The 20801-nt window shown below is 43.4% G+C and overlaps 2 protein-coding genes across 6 annotated transcripts in view; one reads left to right on the top strand and one right to left on the bottom strand.

Annotated features, from left to right (window-relative positions):
- TMEM266 (transmembrane protein 266) overlaps positions 1 to 13992 on the bottom strand; it is an 81066-nt gene extending 67074 nt beyond the window's left edge. For 2 of the 5 annotated variants that reach the window (XM_081207765.1, XM_081207763.1), the window contains exon 1: positions 12639 to 13991. In XM_081207765.1, the coding sequence (XP_081063891.1) occupies positions 12639 to 12673 (35 nt within the window). In that variant the 5' untranslated portion in view covers positions 12674 to 13991. Of the gene's footprint in view, positions 1 to 12638 lie in introns of all 5 variants that reach the window. The other 3 variants (XM_081207767.1, XM_081207764.1, XM_081207766.1) reach the window with 3 other exon arrangements.
- Positions 7739 to 20801, top strand: part of NRG4 (neuregulin 4) — an 80735-nt gene continuing 67672 nt past the window's right edge. The window contains exon 1 of the mRNA XM_081207980.1: positions 7739 to 8875. The gene's annotated coding sequence lies outside the window, so the exon portion shown is untranslated. The remainder of the gene's footprint in view (positions 8876 to 20801) is intronic.

The following is a 20801-nucleotide window of genomic DNA, read 5'->3' on the forward strand; positions in this document are numbered from 1 at the left end:
CGTTGGACAGCCACTTTGCTTTCTTGCATTTCCTTTTCATTGGGATGGTTTTCATTGCTGCCTCCTGTATAATGTTACGAGCCTCCATCCATAGTTCTTCAGGCACTCTGTCCACCAAATCTAAATCCTTAAACCTGTTCCTCACTTCCACTGTGTATTCATAAGGGATTTGATTTAGATTGTATCTTACCGGCCCAGTGGTTTTTCCTACTTTCTTCAGTTTAAGCTTGAATTTTGCTATAAGAAGCTGATGATCTGAGCCACAGTCAGCTCCAGGTCTTGTTTTTGCTGACCGTATGGAGCTTCTTCATCTTTGGCTGCAGAGAATATAATCAATCTGATTTCAATGCTGCCCATCTGGTGATGTCCATGTGTAGAGTCGTCTCTTGTGTTGTTGGAAAAGAGTGTTTGTGATGACCAGCTTGTTCTCTTGGCAGAACTCTATTAGCCTTTGCCCTGCTTCGTTTTGAACTCCAGGGCCAAACTTGCCAGTTGTTCCTTTTATCTCTTGACTCCCTACTTTAGCATTCCAATCCCCTATAATGAGAAGAACATCCTTTTTTGGTGTCATTTCTATAAGGTGTTGTAAGTCTTCATAGAATTGGTCAATTTCAGTTTCTTCAGCACCAGTGGTTGGTGCATAAACTTGGATTACTGTGATGTTAAAAGGTCTGCCTTGGATTCGTATCGAGATCATTCTATCATTTTTGAGATTGCATCCCAGTACAGCTTTTGCCACTCTTTTGTTGACTATGAGGGCCACTCCATTTCTTTTACGGGATTCCTGCCCACAGTAGTAGATAAGATGGTCATCTGAACTGAATTCGCCCATTCCCGTCCATTTTAGTTCACTGATGCCCAGGATGTCAATATTTATTCTTGCCATCTCATTTTTGACCACATCCAACTTACCAAGGTTCATGGTTCTTACATTCCAGGTTCCTATGCAATATTTTTCTTTACAGCATTGGACTTTCCTTTCGCTCCCAGGCATATCTGCAACTGAGCGTCCTTTCGGCTTTGGCCCAGCCGCTTCATCAGCTCTGAATCTACTTGTACTTGTCCTCCACTCTTCCTCAGTAGCATGTTGGACGCCTTCTGACCTGAGGGGCTCATCTTCCAGCGTCATAATTTTCATATGCCTATTGTCTTTGTCCATGGAGTTTTCTTGGCAGGGATACTGGAGTAGCTTGCCGGTTCATAGCTTCTCTGAGTTACTCAAGCCCCTTCGCCATGGCAAGGCAGTGATCCATGAAGGGGCCCTAAGCTTTAGTCTCTCCTTAACCTCCCATTTTAATGATTCTCACACCTAAAGGAAGTAACGAAGACCCAGGTGGGACCACTTACTTAATTGCACAGCTCTCTGCTGTCTTTGTCTGCCCTCCACCCCTGCTGAGCAAAGCAAGAGTCCCCAGATGACAAGAGGGTGACAACGGAGCGTGCCCCTCTTCACTGCCAGTATTACATAGACATTCAAACCAGGTTCATCCAACCCATCTTATATAAGTTCCCTGGGTGTTCAGAACAACACAACATCGCCCTGTTACTACAGGCCGAAAGCCCAGAAGTCACATATTCAGTCATCAGATTTTGCGTTGACATGATAGATATTCGCCGAAGGATGGTCTATGCTACAATTCAGTCCTAAATTGAAGGCTCATATTGTTAGATCTGCACTTCTGAAGCCCCACCCCATAGAGCTGTTTTAACTGGTCCTTTAAAATTTTCTTATCAGTTTTGATCCATCCTTTATTTATGCTTAATTAAGTATTCTATGTATATGTTTTAAGCTATGTTTGGTTCTTGCTCCCATTTATTTAATAATTATTCACTTAGACTCATATTGCTATGCTATTTATTTAGATGCTTTGCTTATGCTGGTCTGTGACCGTAATAAAGTAAATTAATTCATTCATTCAAGAGGGTGATGGAAGGGTGGTATGTGTTAGAGGCGTGCTTCTTAGTGACAGTAGGAGAAAAAGGTTTGCTCTGAAAGGGAGGAGCCCCACCTGCTTAGGGGCAAATGCAGATTCAGGGAATGCTTCTGGACCACAATTCCCCAGGTCCCTAACTATTGGCCATGCTGACTGAGGCGGATGGAAACTGGACTCCAGCAACATCTTCAGGGCACATGGGCTACCTTGGTGGCACAGGAATGGGGTCAAGTATGGTAGGCTAAGGAATTTGGCATGTGGGCGGGGCCGCATTGGTGCTGGAAGGAAATGGACATGAAGCAGAAATGAAGGTTAAAAATGGCCAAGTTGGATTTGTAAAAAACATTAAACTATCACGGTATAAGCCACCACAACAGAAAAAGAGCAATAAGGAAAACAACCAGCAGAATTTAAAACCAACCAGCCAACCAACCTATAAAGCAACATCAAAGCAATTTCCAGAGGATTCCAAAGGCTGGGGGAATTAGAAGGTCTCCATTTAGACATACATAGAATGCATTATAGTAGTCTAATCGGAGGCAGGGCTGCAACTGGCACAGAAGGCTAAGGTGGAAGAAGGCACTCCATGCCACACAGGCAGCCTGTGCCTCCACTGAATGCAAACTTGCTCCTTCGCAGAGAGTGCAACCTCATTCAACACAGTCACCACCACTAACCTGATAGATGAACTACCCATCCAAGAGGACTGCCGTATTGTCTGGACTGAGCTTCAGTATTGGCTCTCAACCAATCCATTTTTACCCCCCATCAATCTTAACAGGCCTGGAGGGAACTGCAAAATATTAAGAAGTAGTACACCCTTTCAGTTGGGTGGACCTAACTAGCTACAATAACATGATCAAACTAGGCTGAATTGAGGCAGACCAATAAACTATATTAATCTGGGGAAGAAGGAACTAAAGAAAATAGAGTCCGCCATGTGTCTGATTTACAGCATGTATAGTTATCTTTCCCTTACATTTGGCAGTAAAATAATAAATCCAGTGTGCGCTTTTGTTCCTTTAAGAAAAAATGTTGAAGAAAGGCATGACGCCCCTGAAGCCTTTTTTAAATCTAAAATTAATTCCTCTCCTCCTCGGCCTCTTGGAGTGAACTTGTTTAGATATTTACCAACTGCCTTTCAAGTGCTCAAAGCAGTGAACAAGATATAAAAGAAAGCTATCAATACAGAACTGTAAAATTATAGAACTACACGAGCAACAGAAAACCAACCAAAGGCCATTGTTCAGCCCGGACACTGAGATCCAGCTCTGAGGGCCTTCTGGCTGTTCCCTCAATGCAAGAAGTGAAACTACAGGGAACCAGGCAAAGGGTAGTCTTCTCGGTAGTCGCATCTGCCCTGTGGGACACCCTGCCATCAAGGAAATAAGCAGCTATCTGAGTTTTAGACTTTTAGAAGACAGACCTGTATTGAGAAGTTGTTAGTGTGCTGTCTTAAAAAGGTAAAGGTAAAGGAACTCTGACAGTTAAGTTCAGTCGCGAACGACTCTGGGGTTGCAGTGCTCATCTTGCTTAAAAGGCTGAGGGAGCTGGCGTTTATCCGCTTCCGTAGACGGTTTTTCCAGGTCATGTGGCCAGCATGACTAAGCCGCTTCTGCTGAAACCAGAGCAGTGCACAGAAACCGCTTCTGGCGCAACAGAACACCGCGACAGAAACCAGAGCGCACAGAACGCCATTTTCCTTCCTGCTGCAGTGGTACCTATTTATCTACTTGCACTTTGACGTGTTTTTGAACTGCTAGGTTGGCAGGAGCTGGGACCGAGTAATGGGAGCTCACCCCGTTGCAGGGATTCGAACCGCTGACCTTCGGATTGGCAAACCCTAGGCTCAGTGGTTTAGAACACAGCGCCACCCGCATCCCTGTTTGCTGTCTTACTGTGTTTTAATTTGCTGGAGCCGCCCAGAGTGGCTGGGGCAACCCAGTAAGATGGGCCGAATGATGATGATGATGATGGATGCAGCCCCTTCTAAACCCAAGCAAGAATTTTTTCTTCTTCATTTTAACAGGCAGAAGACTTCGAAATTCAGCAGCCACTGCCATATAGGTCCCTTACTTTTTGCAAGGGAAGGAGAGTAAACAATGACCCCTAGCATGGAAGACGAAGAGCAGACTCCATTTGAGGATCTCTCCCTCATTACAGTCGATCAGGTATATGAAGACGAGCAGCAAAGTCAGTCCTCAGGGAATGTGCAGGCGACCTTGGAACGGACAGCTCATGGAAGAACCCCGACCAAACCTAAGAGGAGGCGTGTAGTGGTGATAGGGGATTCCCTACTGAGGGGAACAGAAGCAGTGATCTGTGGGCCTGACAAGATGTCTCGGGAGGTGTGCTGTCTCCCCGGGGCTAAGATCCAAGATGTAACTGAACGACTGCAAGGAATCATAAAACCCACTGACAAATACCCCTTCCTCTTGGTTCATGTGGGAACCAATGACACTGCAAGCAATAGCCTCCAGAAGATCAAAAGAGACTACGAGGCTCTCGGCAGGAAATTGAAGCAACTAAATGCACAAATTGTCATCTCATCTGTCCTCCCAGTTGAACGACGTGGCCCAGGGAGAGAGGGAAAAATAGTGGAAGTGAACAGCTGGCTTCGCAAATGGTGTAAACAGGAACGGTTTGGATTCTTAGATCACGGACTGCAGTTTCTTGAAGATGGACTTCTGGCAAGTGACGGGCTGCACCTCACAACGGTTGGGAGAAATGTTTTTGCCAAAAATCTCAGAAACCTCATCAGGAGGGCTTTAAACTGACTAATGTGCGGGAGGGAGACAGTGCTCCTGAAGGTAGGAGTCTATCAATTGATGAAGATGATCATCCAAATGTCATAGACCAAATGGAGCAAACAGCACGCAGACCTAGTGGTGGGAGGAAAAAATCCTTAAATAAGAGACACGGGGGAATGATTAATGGACTTCAATGTCTGTACACTAATGCGCAAAGCATGGGAAATAAACAAGATGAGCTTGAGCTCTTGGTACAGCAAACTAAATATGACATAATAGGCATCACTGAAACCTGGTGGGATAAGTCCCACGATTGGAATGTAATAATGGGGGTACAATCTATTTCAGAGAAACAGACCAGACAAGAAAGGAGGAGGAGTGGAGTTATATGTCAGGGATGTGTATACCTGTGAAGAGATCCAAGATTTAGAACCTCAAAGCCAAAGTGAGAGCATTTGGGTCAAAATTAAGGGAGAGAAGAATAACAGAGACCTCATTGTGGGAGTTTACTAGATCCCCAAGCCAAACGGAGGACATAGATGATGCCTTCCTGGAACAGATGGCCAAGCATGCAAAAGGAAGGGAGATAGTAGTAATGGGGGACTTCAATTACCCGAATATTTGTTGGATGTCAAACTCAGCCAAGAGCATAAGGTCAAACAGATTCCTCACTGGCCTTGCAGACAACTTCATTGTCCAGAAAGTGGGAGAAGCAACAAGAGGAACAGCCATTTTAGATCTGGTCCTAACCAATGTTGATGACTTGGTTAGTGGGGTAGAAGTGGAAGGATCATTAGGCGTGAGTGATCATGCTCTTCTGAAGTTTACTATACAGCGGAAAGGAGCAACCAAGCATACTAGGACTCAATTTCTTGACTTTAAGAAAGCCGACTTCATAAAACTTAGGGAAGTGCTGGGTGAGATCCCATGGACAGTAATACTAAAAGGAAAGGGAGTTCATGATGGCTGGGAGTTTTTTAAGAGGGAGATAGTAAAAGCACAACGTCAGGCAATACCAATGAGACGGAAACATGGAAGGTGCCTAAAGAAGCCAGGGTGGCTATCTAAAGAACTTTTAACTGAGTTAAGATTTTAAAAAGATGTGTACAAAAAATGGAAAAGGGGGGAAACCACCAAAGAGGAATTCAAACAAATAGCCAGCACGTGTAGACACAAAGTCAGAAAAGCTAAAGCACAGAATAAACTCAGGCTTGCTAGAGAGGTTAAAAGCAACAAAAAAGGCTTTTATGGGTATGTTCGTAGCAAAAGGAAGAACAAAGAAACAGTGGGGTCACTCAGAGGAGAAGATGGTGAAATGCAAACAGGGGACACAGAAAGGGCTGAACTCCTCAATGCCTTCTTTGCCTCAGTCTTCTCCGATAAAGAAAACAATGCCCGACCTGAAAAATTTGGAGCAAATGATTCAGCAAAGGAAATACAGCCCAGAATAACTAAGGAGATAGTACAAGAATATTTGGCTAGTTTAGATGTATTCAAGTCTCCAGGGCCAGATGAACTGCATCCAAGAGTATTAAAAGAACTGGCAGATGTGATCTCAGAACCACTGGCAGTCATCTTTGAGAATTCCTGGAGAACAGGCGAAGTCCCGGCAGACTGGAGGAGGGCAAATGTTGTCCCTATTTTCAAAAAGGGGAAAAGAGAGGACCCAAATAATTACCGCCCAGTCAGTCTGACATCAATACCAGGGAAGATTCTGGAGCAGATCATTAAGCAAACAGTCTGTGAGCACTTAGAAAGGAATGCTGTGATCACCAATAGTCAGCATGGATTTCTGAAAAATAAGTCATGTCAGACTAACCTGATCTCGTTTTTTGACAGAATTACAAGCCTGGTAGATGAAGGGAACGCAGTGGATGTAGCCTACCTTGATTTCAGCAAGGCATTTGACAAGGTGCGCCATGATATTCTTGTAAAGAAGTTGGTAAAATGCGGTCTTGACTATGCTACCACTCGGTGGATTTGTAACTGGCTGACTGACCGAACCCAAAGGGTGCTCATCAATGGTTCCTCTTCATCCTGGAGAAGAGTGACTAGTGGGGTGCCACAGGGTTCTGTCTTGGGCCCGGTCTTATTCAACATCTTTATCAACGACTTGGATGATGGACTCAAGGGCATCCTGATCAAATTTGCAGATGACACCAAACTGGGAGGGGTGGCTAACACCCCAGAGGACAGGATCACACTTCAAAACGACCTTGACAGATTAGAGAACTGGGCAAAAACAAACAAGATGAATTTTAACAGGGAGAAATGTAAAGTATTGCACTTGGGCAAAAAAAATGAGAGGCACAAATACAAGATGGGTGACACCTGGCTTGAGAGCAGTACATGTGAAAAGGATCTAGGAGTCTTGGTTGACCACAAACTTGACATGAGCCAACAGTGTGACGCAGCAGCTAAAAAAGCCAATGCAATTCTGGGCTGCATCAATAGGAGTATAGCATCTAGATCAAGGGAAGTAATAGTGCCACTGTATTCTGCTCTGGTCAGACCTCACCTGGAGTACTGTGTCCAGCTCTGGGCACCACAATTCAAGAAGGACACTGACAAACTGGAACGTGTCCAGAGGAGGGCAACCAAAATGGTCAAAGGCCTGGAAACGATGCCTTATGAGGAACGGTTAAGGGAGCTGGGCATGTTTAGCCTGGAGAAGAGGAGGTTAAGGGGTGATATGATAGCCATGTTCAAATATATAAAAGGATGTCACATAGAGGAGGGAGAAAGGTTGTTTTCTGCTGCTCCAGAGAAGCGGACACGGAGCAATGGATCCAAACTACAAGAAAGAAGATTCCACCTAAACATTAGGAAGAACTTCCTGACAGTAAGAGCTGTTCGACAGTGGAATTTGCTGCCAAGGAGTGTGGTGGAGTCTCCTACTTTGGAGGTCTTTAAGCAGAGGCTTGACAACCATATCTCAGGAGTGCTCTGATGGTGTTTCCTGCTTGGCAGGGGGTTGGACTCGATGGCCCTTGTGGTCTCTTCCAACTCTATCATTCTATGATTCTATGACATCTAACCAGAAAACATTGGCACCTGAAATTTGAAGAGCCCAAGATTCCTTCAACTCATAACTTGACCACAGGTGCACAAAACGTCAGGCCTGTGAACTGGATGTGTTTTGAAGCATTGGCAAGACCTCTGGTGAACTAAGCCTAGGTTGACCAAAGGACAGTGGATTGTGATTAGAGCCACAGATTTTAGTGGTCAGTAGGGATAAACAAGAACTCTCTGATGAGACTACTCATTTTTAATTAATTAAATCACATCTCAAATACCTGTTACTTGCACCTCCCATTGCCCAAGTCACTGTTTTCATCATTTGAGAGTATCAACCACCTATTTGGAAACCAAGGCAATAAGGCTCCAACTTCACGTTCTCCAAATTACGTCCCACCTTACAGTTTTAGTGGGCTCTCAAACACTTAGTCTGAGAACTACAGTTAACCCCAAGAACTGGTGGTGTGTGGTTTTTCAGCGCAAGTGTCCCCCAGATAAAGCCATGCCTCTGCTTCATGAGGTACAGGGTTCACTTTGTGTAATCTAGTGTGTGCCTGCTAAAGTAACACTTTCAAAAGGGAAAAAAAAATTTCCCCCTGAACGCTGGTGCCCAGTTTTCTCTGCTTTGAGCCTCTGGGACCTCACATTCCACTACTCAGCTACAGTCCATCCGCCAAAGAGAGAAACTAGGTAAGTGAAGCAAGTGTGTGGAGACTCCTAGCAGCAGTGATGTCAAAGTCTGGCTGACACTCGCCGCATAAGAGAAACAGACACACACACGAGAAATATGTTTATCCAAATAAAAGTGTTTAGACTGAGACAACAGGTGCTTCAAACCAGAGCAGTACAAAGAACTGATGCCAGATTTATTCCCATGCTCTGCAGCTGCTCATAGATGTAAAGCAAGAGCATTGTCATTCCGCACATGCACACCCAAAGATACCACCCGCACAGAGAGGGAGGAACAACAACTCTAAAAGGTTCTTTTACAAACTATATAAAACTCACTGATGGCTGGGAAGGCGCAGAGTCCACGTGCCCTTAGGTGAAAGGGCACAGGCAGTGACAACACAGAAAGGGGAGAACTGTGAAAAGAAGGAAAGCCAAGAAGGAAGAGGCAAGGAGGGAGGAGGAGAAGAAGAAAAAGAAAGCCCGTGCAGGGCCAAAAACACGGTAAGAGTAGTAAGTAATTTACAAATTGCTTGCTGAGTTGAGAGATGATCCATTCATCTGTTTTTGATATACAGCACCTACAATGAAAGTCAACGGAGGTTCAACTATCAGGAGCAAGTGGGTTTTCTGCCCTTATCTTTTGTTTGCACTCCAGAGGGGTGTTGCACAGGCAATGCTGGGAAACGCAGATCCCTCCCTGACAATGGAAAGGGGAGGGAGCTGGTACAAAAGCTACCATGAGGATGTGCCTGAAAAGGAACCGATGCAGCTAATATTCTCTTCTGCACGGTCTCTTCACCACATGCCCTGGTCAGCACTTTATACAGATGGGAATGTTTCGTTGACCTCCTGGACAAGTGACTGGCATTCTCCATCTCCGCCTAGGAGGGACACAGGAGCAGAATCAACACTTCTGTGAGTAGCAGAATCAACACTTCTGTGAGTAGTAATATACTGACATTACTATATACATATTTTACTTCTAGGGAAACTGAAAGGTCTGCATGTTTCAGCAGCATGTAAAATGTGAGCTTCGTGGATCCTTTCATTTCTCAGTGAAGTGGGGTTTTCGTTTGTTTTTTAAAGGGAGGAGGGTGGGGAGAGCCAAGATGGGATACAATCCAGACATTTTTACATACAGGCTTCTTGTCTGCACATCTTCTAAGCTTTGTGGCCAAACTGATCGGAGCTGATGTCCTCAGGAGTCTCGTGGTTCCCCTCTTTAATATATAAAGCATGCTTTGCTTTAAGTCAAGATTGTGGCTCAAGCTTGTGAAGTTGGGCTGGCAGTTACTATGATTCAGCAAAGTGTAGCCCTTTCTGTGATGCAACTGCAGAGGTAACTGCGCACAGTCCAGCCGAAATGCAAACACCGTGGTCTTTATTTGGAAAGAACTTTGGAATGCCAGAACCATTTGGGTAACAAAAGTTCTGGAATGCTCATCTGTATCTGGCTGCTTACAGAGTGCAAGAAGAATTTTGACGACACCATCTCACTCCCTTGTGTGCTCATCAGTAGAAATGCACTCAGTGAAAACTGGGGGAAGAGTGGGAGGTGTACTTTTTACACCTTCTGGGCCGAGGTCTTTTAACTACCGATAGTTTTTCTAACACTGAACATAGTTCTATTTATGAAAGGAGCAGGTTGCAGATGGCCAGTTGTATGCATGGACTTATTCAGGTTCCCTGAAACAATCGTATTTCTGTGATTTTAGCTTTCTAGAACTTAGAAGCTTGCTTTTTTACTTTCCGCAACATAGCAACAAGATGGTTCAGCTAAAAAAACAGTTTCGCTGCTTTACCAAGGGTTAGGAAGAAGAGAGTTGTTTCCTTATAATCAGGGTAGGACACCTCTGAGCCCACAGGCCAGTTTCCCCAAACCACCCTATTTAGGTCACTGGTCTCTCTGCTGCTGCCGCCGGGCCCAGTGCTCCTCATGGGGTCCCTGCTGCTCGCGTGTGACTGGCAGGGACGTTGGGGCTCCCTCAGCTGGGGGAGAGGAGCCCTCCCACTGCCCGGCTGAGTCTTGCAAAAGAGCCCCAGGTCCCTGCTGATCATGTGGAGCTCGCTCAGCTGGGAGCAGGAGACCCGCAAGGCACTGGGGTGAAAGCGCCTCAGCTGCCGTGGTGAGAGCTGAGTCCGTTTCACCCCATGCTCACCGACTGATGTTTGGTTGGTGATACATTGCAATGTTGAAAACCCAACAAAGCCCAATCCTAAGTCAAATAGAAAGAAATAATTTCTCAGGAGGTACAGAAAAAATAATCTAAATGGGAGAATAAAGACATCAAGTTGGAGATCCAGCAGATATTTATTAATACTCCTTTATTTATACTCCTGGAAAGTGTGTATAACATTTCATGTGACCAGACAAAGGAAAATCATTTCGAAATGTGAGCCATTTCAAAAGAGAAAGAAATACCCTCTCAAATGTGGTCTCTACCTTTTCCACACACAAAATTGATGAAATGTCAAATTGTAGCTCCTGATTAATTATTTTACAGACTTAGCTTCCTTCTGGAAATGAAGTATACAGACCTCAGGAGGTGGTGGGCTCTCCTTCCTTGGAGGTTTTTAAGCAGAGGCTGGGTGGCCGTCTGTCCTGGATGCTTGAGCTGAGATGCCTGCACTGCAGGGGGTGGACTAGATGACCCTTGGGGGTCCCTTCCAACTCTACGATTCCATGATTCTATGACTAAGGGCTAAGTAAACATTAAAGCAAGGGTGGATCCTTGTGTTTCCACCATGTGTTGGTGGAAAGGCATCTGTGTTTGGAGAAGCAGGGAGGTGACAATCTGGCAAACATGACATCGGGGCCTGCAACTCGCTTCAGGGAGAAAATTTTTAACTGCATTTTCAGCCACCCCAAATTCCTTCTATCGTCACACAAGAGATGCAGTTGATATGCAGTGAAGACAGAAGGACTTGGTGTGCTGTCGCATATGAAGTGACTTTTGATAAGACCGCTTTCCATGGCGCTCCGGCTCCATAGAGTCGTTCCCTCCCAGTCCTGCAGTGCTTGGTCATATTGGGCAGGAAGAACAACCACAGTCACAGTCACTGCTTTGAGATTTCCAGCTCACACTTGTCAAGGAAGATACAAAATGAAATCCCTAGGGACCCTGAAAGCTCTCTTCCATCAGGTCAGACTACACTATTATTGTCTTCTCTGACTAGCAGTAGCTCTTTGCAGAGCTGGACAAAAATCTGCCCCATCATCAACTACCTGGTCCTTTTGAAACTGGGAGATACAGGGATCGAACCTAGAATTGTGTGCAAAGCACATGATGCACCACTGAGCTATAATCCCTGCTTGACAAACCATCCTGGGATAAATATTGGGAGGGAATGTGTGTAAATTCCTGAAATTTAAATATAAACACACACACACACACACACACACACACACACACACACAACTTGGAGACAATGACAGTCTTAAGACCTTTCAAGGCATCCAAGATTGATCCTTAAGAGGATGACTTTGCCAAGCATGACACATCAAGACCTGTTCAAATTCAGATCTGAAATTTGCAGTTAGGATAGCAAATTCACACCATTCTGAGAGTGCCAAAGAAGTGGAAACTCGATTCCTTTTATCTCTTTTCCATGACTCTGCCACAAAAGTCACAAGGCATGCATTTGGAGGTCACATGGCTTACCACACATGGCAGAACACTGCTTTGCTCCTGCTGGCTCACACTGGGAGGAAACAAAGAATGATTCCTAGGCTTAGCATTACATCCAAACCGGGGGTTTCACTCCCAACAAACCAAGATTGGTAGCCAAAGGCCCCCCCCCCGAAGCTGCAGTCTGTTTAACCGAAGAAGAAACCAACCAACCACGTCCCTGGGTTCAGATACAACACAATGCCAGAGACTGCAGTTTGCTTCCCCTGCATACTGGGGGGGGGGGCTCAACAACTTTGCTGAAGCCTCCCCCAAAGTAGATCAACAACTTTTGATCTTCCTCCCCCAGAAAAGCTCAACAACTTTGGTCTATCCAATGGGTAGGTCACTGCCAGGGTTTTTATACTGAGAGTAGATCACAATCTCTGGGAAGTTGGACATCCCTGCTTTAAGCAATTAACAATTATTTAGTGTGATTTGCAAACTTGGCTGGCATAGTCCAAAGGGTGCTTCAGATACCAGAAGAGTGAACCAGAATTCCAGAAAATGACCCAATATTATTATTATTTTAAATGAAGCCCACTATCACTGGCCCCAGTAGACCCAACTCCATTAAGACACATAGATTACCATACCTTTGCACCATAGTGGTGACCTTGGCTTCAGGCATCTCACCTAATGCTGCAGAAAGATTCCATTAGTCATAGGATACATCCACCATCTATTGAACTAAAGTGGAACACTTTTGAAGCCCATTGTGCCGCTGCGAAGTTGTGCTGCCCTTTTCATTTAATAGATGAGTAGATTTCCAGAGATAAACAAAGCTCCATTCACATCTGGAAGCACAGCAGAAAATGTCATTAGGAAAGCAGACATTGTGCATCTTTTCAATGAAAAGTGCCCCTGGAAGTTAGGGGAGTACAGCAAGTATTTCAGTCTTATTTAGTCTCCCTAAAACCTGGATAGAAAACTTGAAGTCAAGTTCCAGCACAGCCACATGTACTTTTCACCCTGGAGAAAATAATGCTTTACAGAGGTTCTTGACCAATTCTGCCCCAAATACTGGTATTTCAATATTTAATTTTAAAAGAATTTCCAGATAAAGCTCTCACAGTTGGAAGATTTAGACTAAGAGAGAAGGGAGGGGTAGGTTTTAAAAGTGGGAAAGTATGAGCCAGTATAGTAACCCATGCAACTGTTCTCATCCATTCCAGAAGCCTTGTCTCCTCCGCAAGAAAGCCCCCTCTCCATGCTGTCCACAGAGACCTAACCCTCACATTCCAACCAACCCTAACATCTCTTCAAGCATTGCTCCCCAGCTCTTAAGTTCTCTGCTCCTGGATAAGCTGTTGGAGAGCAGAACATCCAAATCCAGCAGCCTCCAAACCCTTCAACAGCCACCTTCGGGCACAGACCCACCACTAGGCAGCTGTCAGTCAGAGACATTCCTTGCCAGAAGAGAGAAAAGCATTTCACAGGGATACCCCTGAAGTGGCAAAAGGGTGCTTAGATGTCTCCCATTACAGAGCCCATGTTATAGATACCATTCATATCCGAACAGAACTAGGAAAAATACATCCCAGGATTAATCTAGAAGGTATAGGAGGAAATAGAGCTGGAAAACCATTTTTTAAAAATAAAATAAAAAGCTCAGATTAAAGCTTGCGTTGTCATATAGTTCAGACATTTCGGTGCCGTCTTATCACTGTGTTTCTTTTTAGCAGGGGAGGGGTTATCTAAACAATAAAAGGTTGAAAGCAAATGGGAAGAAAACCAACCAATTTCATCAGATGTGACCACACACTCAACCACCTGATGCCATCCATTAGAAACTACACTAGGCTAATTAGATAAAACACACACATGGGGGAGGGCTGGGAAACCAGTAAAGAGAGGTGCCTTGGAACCAGACCAAAAGTAGTAACAGTGATAATCCAAACAGTTGAACATTAGTTGTAAGGGTGGGTGTTATCTCCAACCTTTTCATTCCAATAACAGATGAAAATGACTCATTCTGAGAACATGTTCTCTTGCTGGTTTGACTTCTTTTGTGTCGTTTTAATGCACTGGCCATATTTTATCTAGCCACTTTTTCAAATGGGGTGGGGGGTGGGAATCGCCTCAGTCTTTCAGTATTGAGCAATGTAAATCCTGGCTGTCACGAGAAGAGTTGCAATTGCTTCTAGGCGCAGCAGCAGCAGCAGCAGCACAGCTTCAATGGCCTTGGCTTCTCCTGCTCCTGCCACCTCCACTACGTCACGCTCGGCTCTGGGCTTGGCCTCCTCGGGAGCTCTTTGGATTCCCAAAAAAATATTGGGGGCCCCAAAAGGGCTCAACCCCAAGGAGATGGTGCCCCTGTACCACTGAAAGATTGTCTTGGAAGAAATATGTTTTCACACTACAGCTCATCAAAGATCTAGGAATGTTATTAGACATCCAAGCTCATTCCACATGCTGGATATTAGAACTTTGTTTTATCAAGTCTGTCTCCCATTTCGTCTTATATGTGGGCTGTGTATAAGTAAATTTAACTTCAGAAAGAATTGCGTAAACATTAGTTATTAATTTTGTTCGGTTTGTTTTCAGTCAAGAGTTTCAAATGCTGCTAATCTACAGTCTTCCATATTTGTTTATTAGTTGTTCTGCCACATGTCTGAGCTAGAAAATCTTTGACTGAGAATTTCTACATAGCAATTTCTACATGGCAAGCAGTGTTTGAAATCAGACAGGCATATTTTGCACCTGGCTACCTGCAACCAAGTGTAGACGTCTGGGCGCTAGGATCACACCTGACATCTCCGCCATCTGGAGGTGCATGCCTGCAGATCACTGGATCTTGAATGTTTTCACATACCAATACCACATCCTGTAGGAATAGGCCTATATATATATATATAATCTTTAAGTTCTCAAGGTTCTTAACCTAGCTCAAAGTTGTCACCTGAACTAGCCAGATGTTTAACTGATAATCAATCACAAACAGCCCATCATTTGAAAAATAAGACTTTAGAGCTACAAAAATGGCAACTAGACCTTCTGTTTTGGTGACTGTAAGACTGCAAGGTGTGCTCTATATATGACTTTCTAACAGTGTTAGGCATGCTCCGCCGATGCGCACAGGGATCTGAAGCAGAACTCCTGGGCAAAAGAAGGGTTGCCTGTATTTATACATTTGAGGACAACTGTCATTGAATGTCCACTAACTGAATTTACTTTGGCTCATTTCAGACAGCAAACATCAGTTTTCCAATACAATATATCAATGACCTAAAACAAACTTTGAGGTTTTGTGTTTCTACCTTAACAGCATTTGTTTCCATTTTTAAACAGGCCACTGTTCTCTGACATCAAATTCAGGGAAATAGAATCATAGAATCATAGAATCCTAGAGTTGGAAGAGACCGCAAGGGCCATCGAGTCCAACCCCCTGCCAAGCAGGAAACACCATCAGAGCACTCCTGACATATGGTTTCTCTAAATGGTAAATGAGAATAAGACAGGTGCTGAAGCTATAGTTTGATGCTGGCATGTCCTCTCACCACCCATTGTTCCTGGGGTTCAGATGACACAGGGATTGTGCCTTGCAGAGAGATCTGAATTGTCAATAAACTGGTTGAGTATAAGCCCTGCACAGGGGGCCACTAGGGGCGCATTGGAAGATGGCCGACAATACCATCTCTCCGACCCACACAGGGTAATTAAGAGGCTGTTATGGGAGTAGGCAGCCTCCCTTGTTGCCCCAAGGGAATGGGGAACATTGCCCTTGCCCTAGCGGCAGCTAGACTGGTGACTGGGAGTGGCCGCCAGGACCACATAACACCGGTTCTGAGAGATCTGCATTGGCTCCCAGTACGTTTCCGAGCACAATTCAAAGTGTTGGTGCTGACCTTTAAAGCCCTAAACGGCCTCGGTCCAGTATACCTGAAGGAGCGTCTCCACCCCCATCAGTCTGCCCGGACGCTGAGGTCCAGCGCCGAGGGCCTTCTGGCGGTTCCCTCATTGCGGGAAGTGAGGCTACAGGGAACCAGACAGAGGGCCTTCTCGGTAGTGGCGCCCACCCTGTGGAACGCCCTCCCAGCAGATGTCAAAGAGATAAATAATTACCTGACATTCAGAAGACATCTTAAGGCAGCCCTGTTCAGGGAAGTTTTTAATATGTAACGCTGTACTGTTTTTAACACTGATTGGGAGCCGCCCAGAGTGGCTGGGGAAACTCAGCCAGATGGGCGGGGTATAAATAAATAATAATAATTATTATTATCATTATTATCATTATTATTATTATTATTATTATTACTTGCCTGCTGTGCCCATAAATCACCCCCAAATTCGAAAGAAGGGGGTGAGGGCACTAGGCAGAATGCCCGTGTGGACCCCGGCTCTCCTGGACGCTGTCTCTGATCGTGCACTAGCTGCAGCAATTTGGAATAATTAATTTTAAAAAAAGCAAATGCACATATTTCAAGTGAAGAAGGGGAGTGAAGTCTGCTAATTTAAGTGACCTCTGCGAAAGAAGACGACGGACTGCATTCCTCGTGAATCTCCTCAGAGGTTTAAGAAAGGAGGCAGATTGGTGAAGATTAATGACACTAAGACTGTTTTGATGTATGGAAGTGATGTTATATGGAAAACGTCTGGATATGGCTACTGGATAAAAAAAAAAATATCCACGCAGGATTACAAACTGTTTTAACCAGCTTGTGGAGACTATCAGAGGTCACAAAGAGAAAGGAAAAATATATGAAAATAACAACAAGAGATATGGAAAAACAATAAGAAAGGACTGGATAGTACAGTGAACACCATATGGTTAGATTTGTGGACATTAAAACAGCAACAAGAAGCAAGAAGTTGATTGGATCCCCTTCGGAACTTGAAATATGGGTACCCCCAACAAAAATTTAAAATTCGGCTGTGTAATTTGGAATTTATGTAATTTGGTTTGATTTGATGTGATTGGTCGGTTAATAAAAATTATTCTTAAAAAAAAAGAGTATAAGCCCTGCACAGTCTGACAATCAGCTGGAATTGGCTGCACTAGAATGTTCCCAGTGGAGCCAAGGGGGCTGGACAAAGTGGTGGCCTCTGAGTGCTTCCTCCAGCACTTTGGACATAAACTGCTTCCCCTTGAAAGGGAAAAAAAGTTTCATTTTTCAATCAAGCAGTTTGTAGTCAAAGCACTTCCTTCAGCACTTTGAATGCAAGCTGCTTTTCGTAGAAAGAAAAAGATAACCTGTACACAGGAGTACAAATCTAGATCTGAATTACTACAGATAGAGGATCAGAACGCAAAATTTGAAAACTGCACAAAGGCCTGTCCAAAGGCAATAATTAATGCTCCTGTTTTATAGGCCTGGAAGACTGAAGCTGAAAGATAAATGATTACCACAACACCAGCCCAGGGCAGATAACATCCTTTTTTCACTCAAACGTGTTGACTATTGGGAGCAAGAAAACTTTACCAATATGCGGCAAGTCACCCAGAGTCATCTGCAGCTAGATCCCAACTTGCTCTTCTATTTTACAAGCAGACAAAAGGTGTTAAAGCACACACATGTGAAAAATGAAAGCATTCTTACTGTGACATTTGAAGTTCCTCATGTGCAACTTGGAACTTTAAGCTGGTATACTCTACCAAAAGACTGCCTGGCATACAAAAGCACTACAGGATTCAAGTCACACACAGCCTATAAATTACCCATGTTTGCCTTCACAGAGTCACACACATATAAACTACTTTTAAAGACCAGTGTCATGATGCTACTCTGGAAAAAATTCCAAAGCTGTATACAGTGTAATTTTTGAGTTATGACCAGGCTTAAGCATTCTCCCCACTGGCACAACGGGGACGTCAAATCCAATAATAGGAAGCAAAAGCTTTGCATTAAAAACCACTCTCCTCAAAATAAAATTTGATGGAACCTAGAGATAGCATCTGCCATTAATACTATGGGCATACTTCCAGAAAGGATGCATTTAATCTGTATGAATTTGTAGCTCAAAATGTATATTTTAAATACCACCTGCATAATAACACAAGGTCACCCTATTAATATGAAGTGCAGCAATCTTCTCCCAGATGCAAGGTGCTCTGCCGTTTAGTTCCTGATGACAAATATTCCTGATGTTTTAAGACTGTGCATTTCCAAAAAGCTACCGTTACTTCATACTGGAGTCCCACAGGGTACAACATTTGCTAGCCTGGACCAAGTAATCCATCAAATGTGGTATTCATCTTTTGCCTTGTGCTTTGGACAATCTTAGTTGCTTACACTGGAGATGCAATCCTCCTCTGTTGGCCTTAGGGGTTACCTTACGCCCTGAAAAAGGAGGTCTTGCTGCCCTTGTCACGCAGTATAGCGAGGGTGGACTGGCACATTACATGCCTGCGCCAGTGCTAATGGCTTTCACTCAGAAGGGGGAGAGGGAGAGAGATGACAAAACAGAGACACAGGACTCAGCTATACAGCTGCAAATAAAGCGTTTTAAGTGTGCTGTAAAGTGTAATATGCAAATGTGACACTAGATGGCAATGGTGAACTATGGCAAATTCAATATGTTTTTCAAAACATTTTTTTAAAAAAAAGCATTTTCACAGCGTTTTTTTATGTGTGTGTAGATTCCACCACAGTTTGCTTTCAGAGTGGCAACTGGAAAGGATGGAATGCTAAAGCCTAGCTCCTCCTGCTTCTCCGTCTGATCTGTGGGATAGCCATCACTAGCTCCCAGCAGCTTTCCAGTAGAAACCCAGACCACACTGGCTCCTTCCCTCCCAAGCCCTCCATCAGCAATTCCGGTTTTTAAAATCGAATTTATTAATTTTTCACAAAGAAAAAAACACTAACATAAACCATAAATTACTTTATCAATTGACTTCCCATCCTCCCCTTCCACTGTTTCCATATTTACCCTTAAATGCTGCATATTCCGCCTATACTATTCAATACATTCAATTTAGCCTATTTATCTTAATTCACGCAGTTGCTCATATTTCATTCAAATGCTTGCATTTTCATCTCACTATAGTAGTTTTTGTAATAATCAATAAAAAGTTTCCAGTCCTCAAGGAATTTTTCATCATTTTGACCTCTAATCTTTGCTGTTAATCTCGCCAGTTCCACATTCTGCACCATCATTTTCAAAAGCCATTCTTCCTTTGTTGGAACCTCTCCTTCTTTCAATCTATGGGCATACAGTACTCATAACTGCTGTCGTTTGATACATAAATAAGTTAACCAACTCTTTTGGTACATCATTATCTATAATGTCTAAAATAAACACTTTGGATTTCTTGGGAATCATCAATTTAAACATAGTTTTAATCCCATTATATATCATTTCCCAATAGTCCTTAGCTTTTTTTGCAAGTCCACCACATATGAAAAAATGTTCCTTCTGTCATTTTGCTGTTCCAACACATACCTGACTTAGTTTTATATATTTTGGCTAGCTTATTTGGTGTTAAATAGTTTCTTAAATAGTTCATTAACCTGGTAATATTGAAGCCAATTTTGTATCCAGTCCTTAACATCCTCTAACTTTTTAAGCTTCAAAGAGGAATTCACATAAATTAATACATCTCTATAGGTTTCCCATTTCATTTCCATGTTTCTTTTCATTTGTGAACTTGGTTCAGTAGGGAATAACCACAAAGGTGTTCTTTCAAGCAAATTCTTATATCTCATCTATACACCATACAAACCTTTCCTTACAACATGATTCAGAAACCATTTGTGGACTTTTGTTTTATCATACTATAAATATGCGAGACATCCAAATCTTCTGTCATATCCTTTATCCTTCCAGATCAAATAATCTAGCATATGGCAATGAATTCCATTCTTTTAATCAACACAAAGGATGCTCCAAAATATAGTCTTAAATCTGGCAGTGTGAATGCACCTCTTTCTTTAATATCTGCTAAGATTTTATACTTAATTCTGGGTTTCTTCCCTTGCCAGATAAACCTTGAGAGATACTTTTGCCATTGTTTGAAGAATCCTGTATTGCTTATTATCGGAATTGTCTGAAACAGAAACAACATTTTAGGCAAAACTTTCATATCAATTGCAGATTCAGGTAGATAGCCGTGTTGGTCTGACGTAATTGAAATATATAAAAAAATAAAAAATTGTCCAGTAGCACCTTAGAGACCAACTAAGTTTGTTCTGGGTGTAAGCTTTTGTGTGCATGCACACTTCTTCAGATATTAATTGCAGAGAGTCTTCCTAGCAGTGAGAGTTTCATTCTTCCCCATCTTTCAAAATCTTTTTTTACTCTAACATTATCAAATGCAGAGAGACCAGTTCCACCTGCCTCCTCATCGCCATGGAAAGTCAACATGTGCAATTTTAACGTGTACTGGAACATACGCTTTTTCAGAGCATGCGTTCCTGCACTACTTTCTGACTAAAACATAACCTGAGATAAAAAGTTACACAGTTAATACCACTAGACATAGGCAGCAACAGCAGTTAAAAACGAAAATCAAAAATCATAGAATCATAGAATCATAGAGTTGGAAGAGACCACAAGGGCCATCGAGTCCCACCCCCTGCCAAGCAGGAAACACCATCAGAGCACTCCTGACATATGGTTGTCAAGCCTCTGCTTAAAGACCTCCAAAGTAGGAGACTCCACCACACTCCTTGGCAGCAAATTCCACTGTCGAACAGCTCTTCAACAAAACAGCAGTCAGTTAAAGCTACCTAATATGTGTCCTAAATGCCAGCAGACACAAATGTGTTCAGAGACAGCTTTCCAGCCTTAGGGCAACACCACCAAAAAGATCCTTTGTC

Source organism: Podarcis bocagei (assembly GCF_964188305.1).
Source record: "Podarcis bocagei genome assembly, chromosome: 9".
NCBI lineage: Eukaryota > Metazoa > Chordata > Lepidosauria > Squamata > Lacertidae > Podarcis > Podarcis bocagei.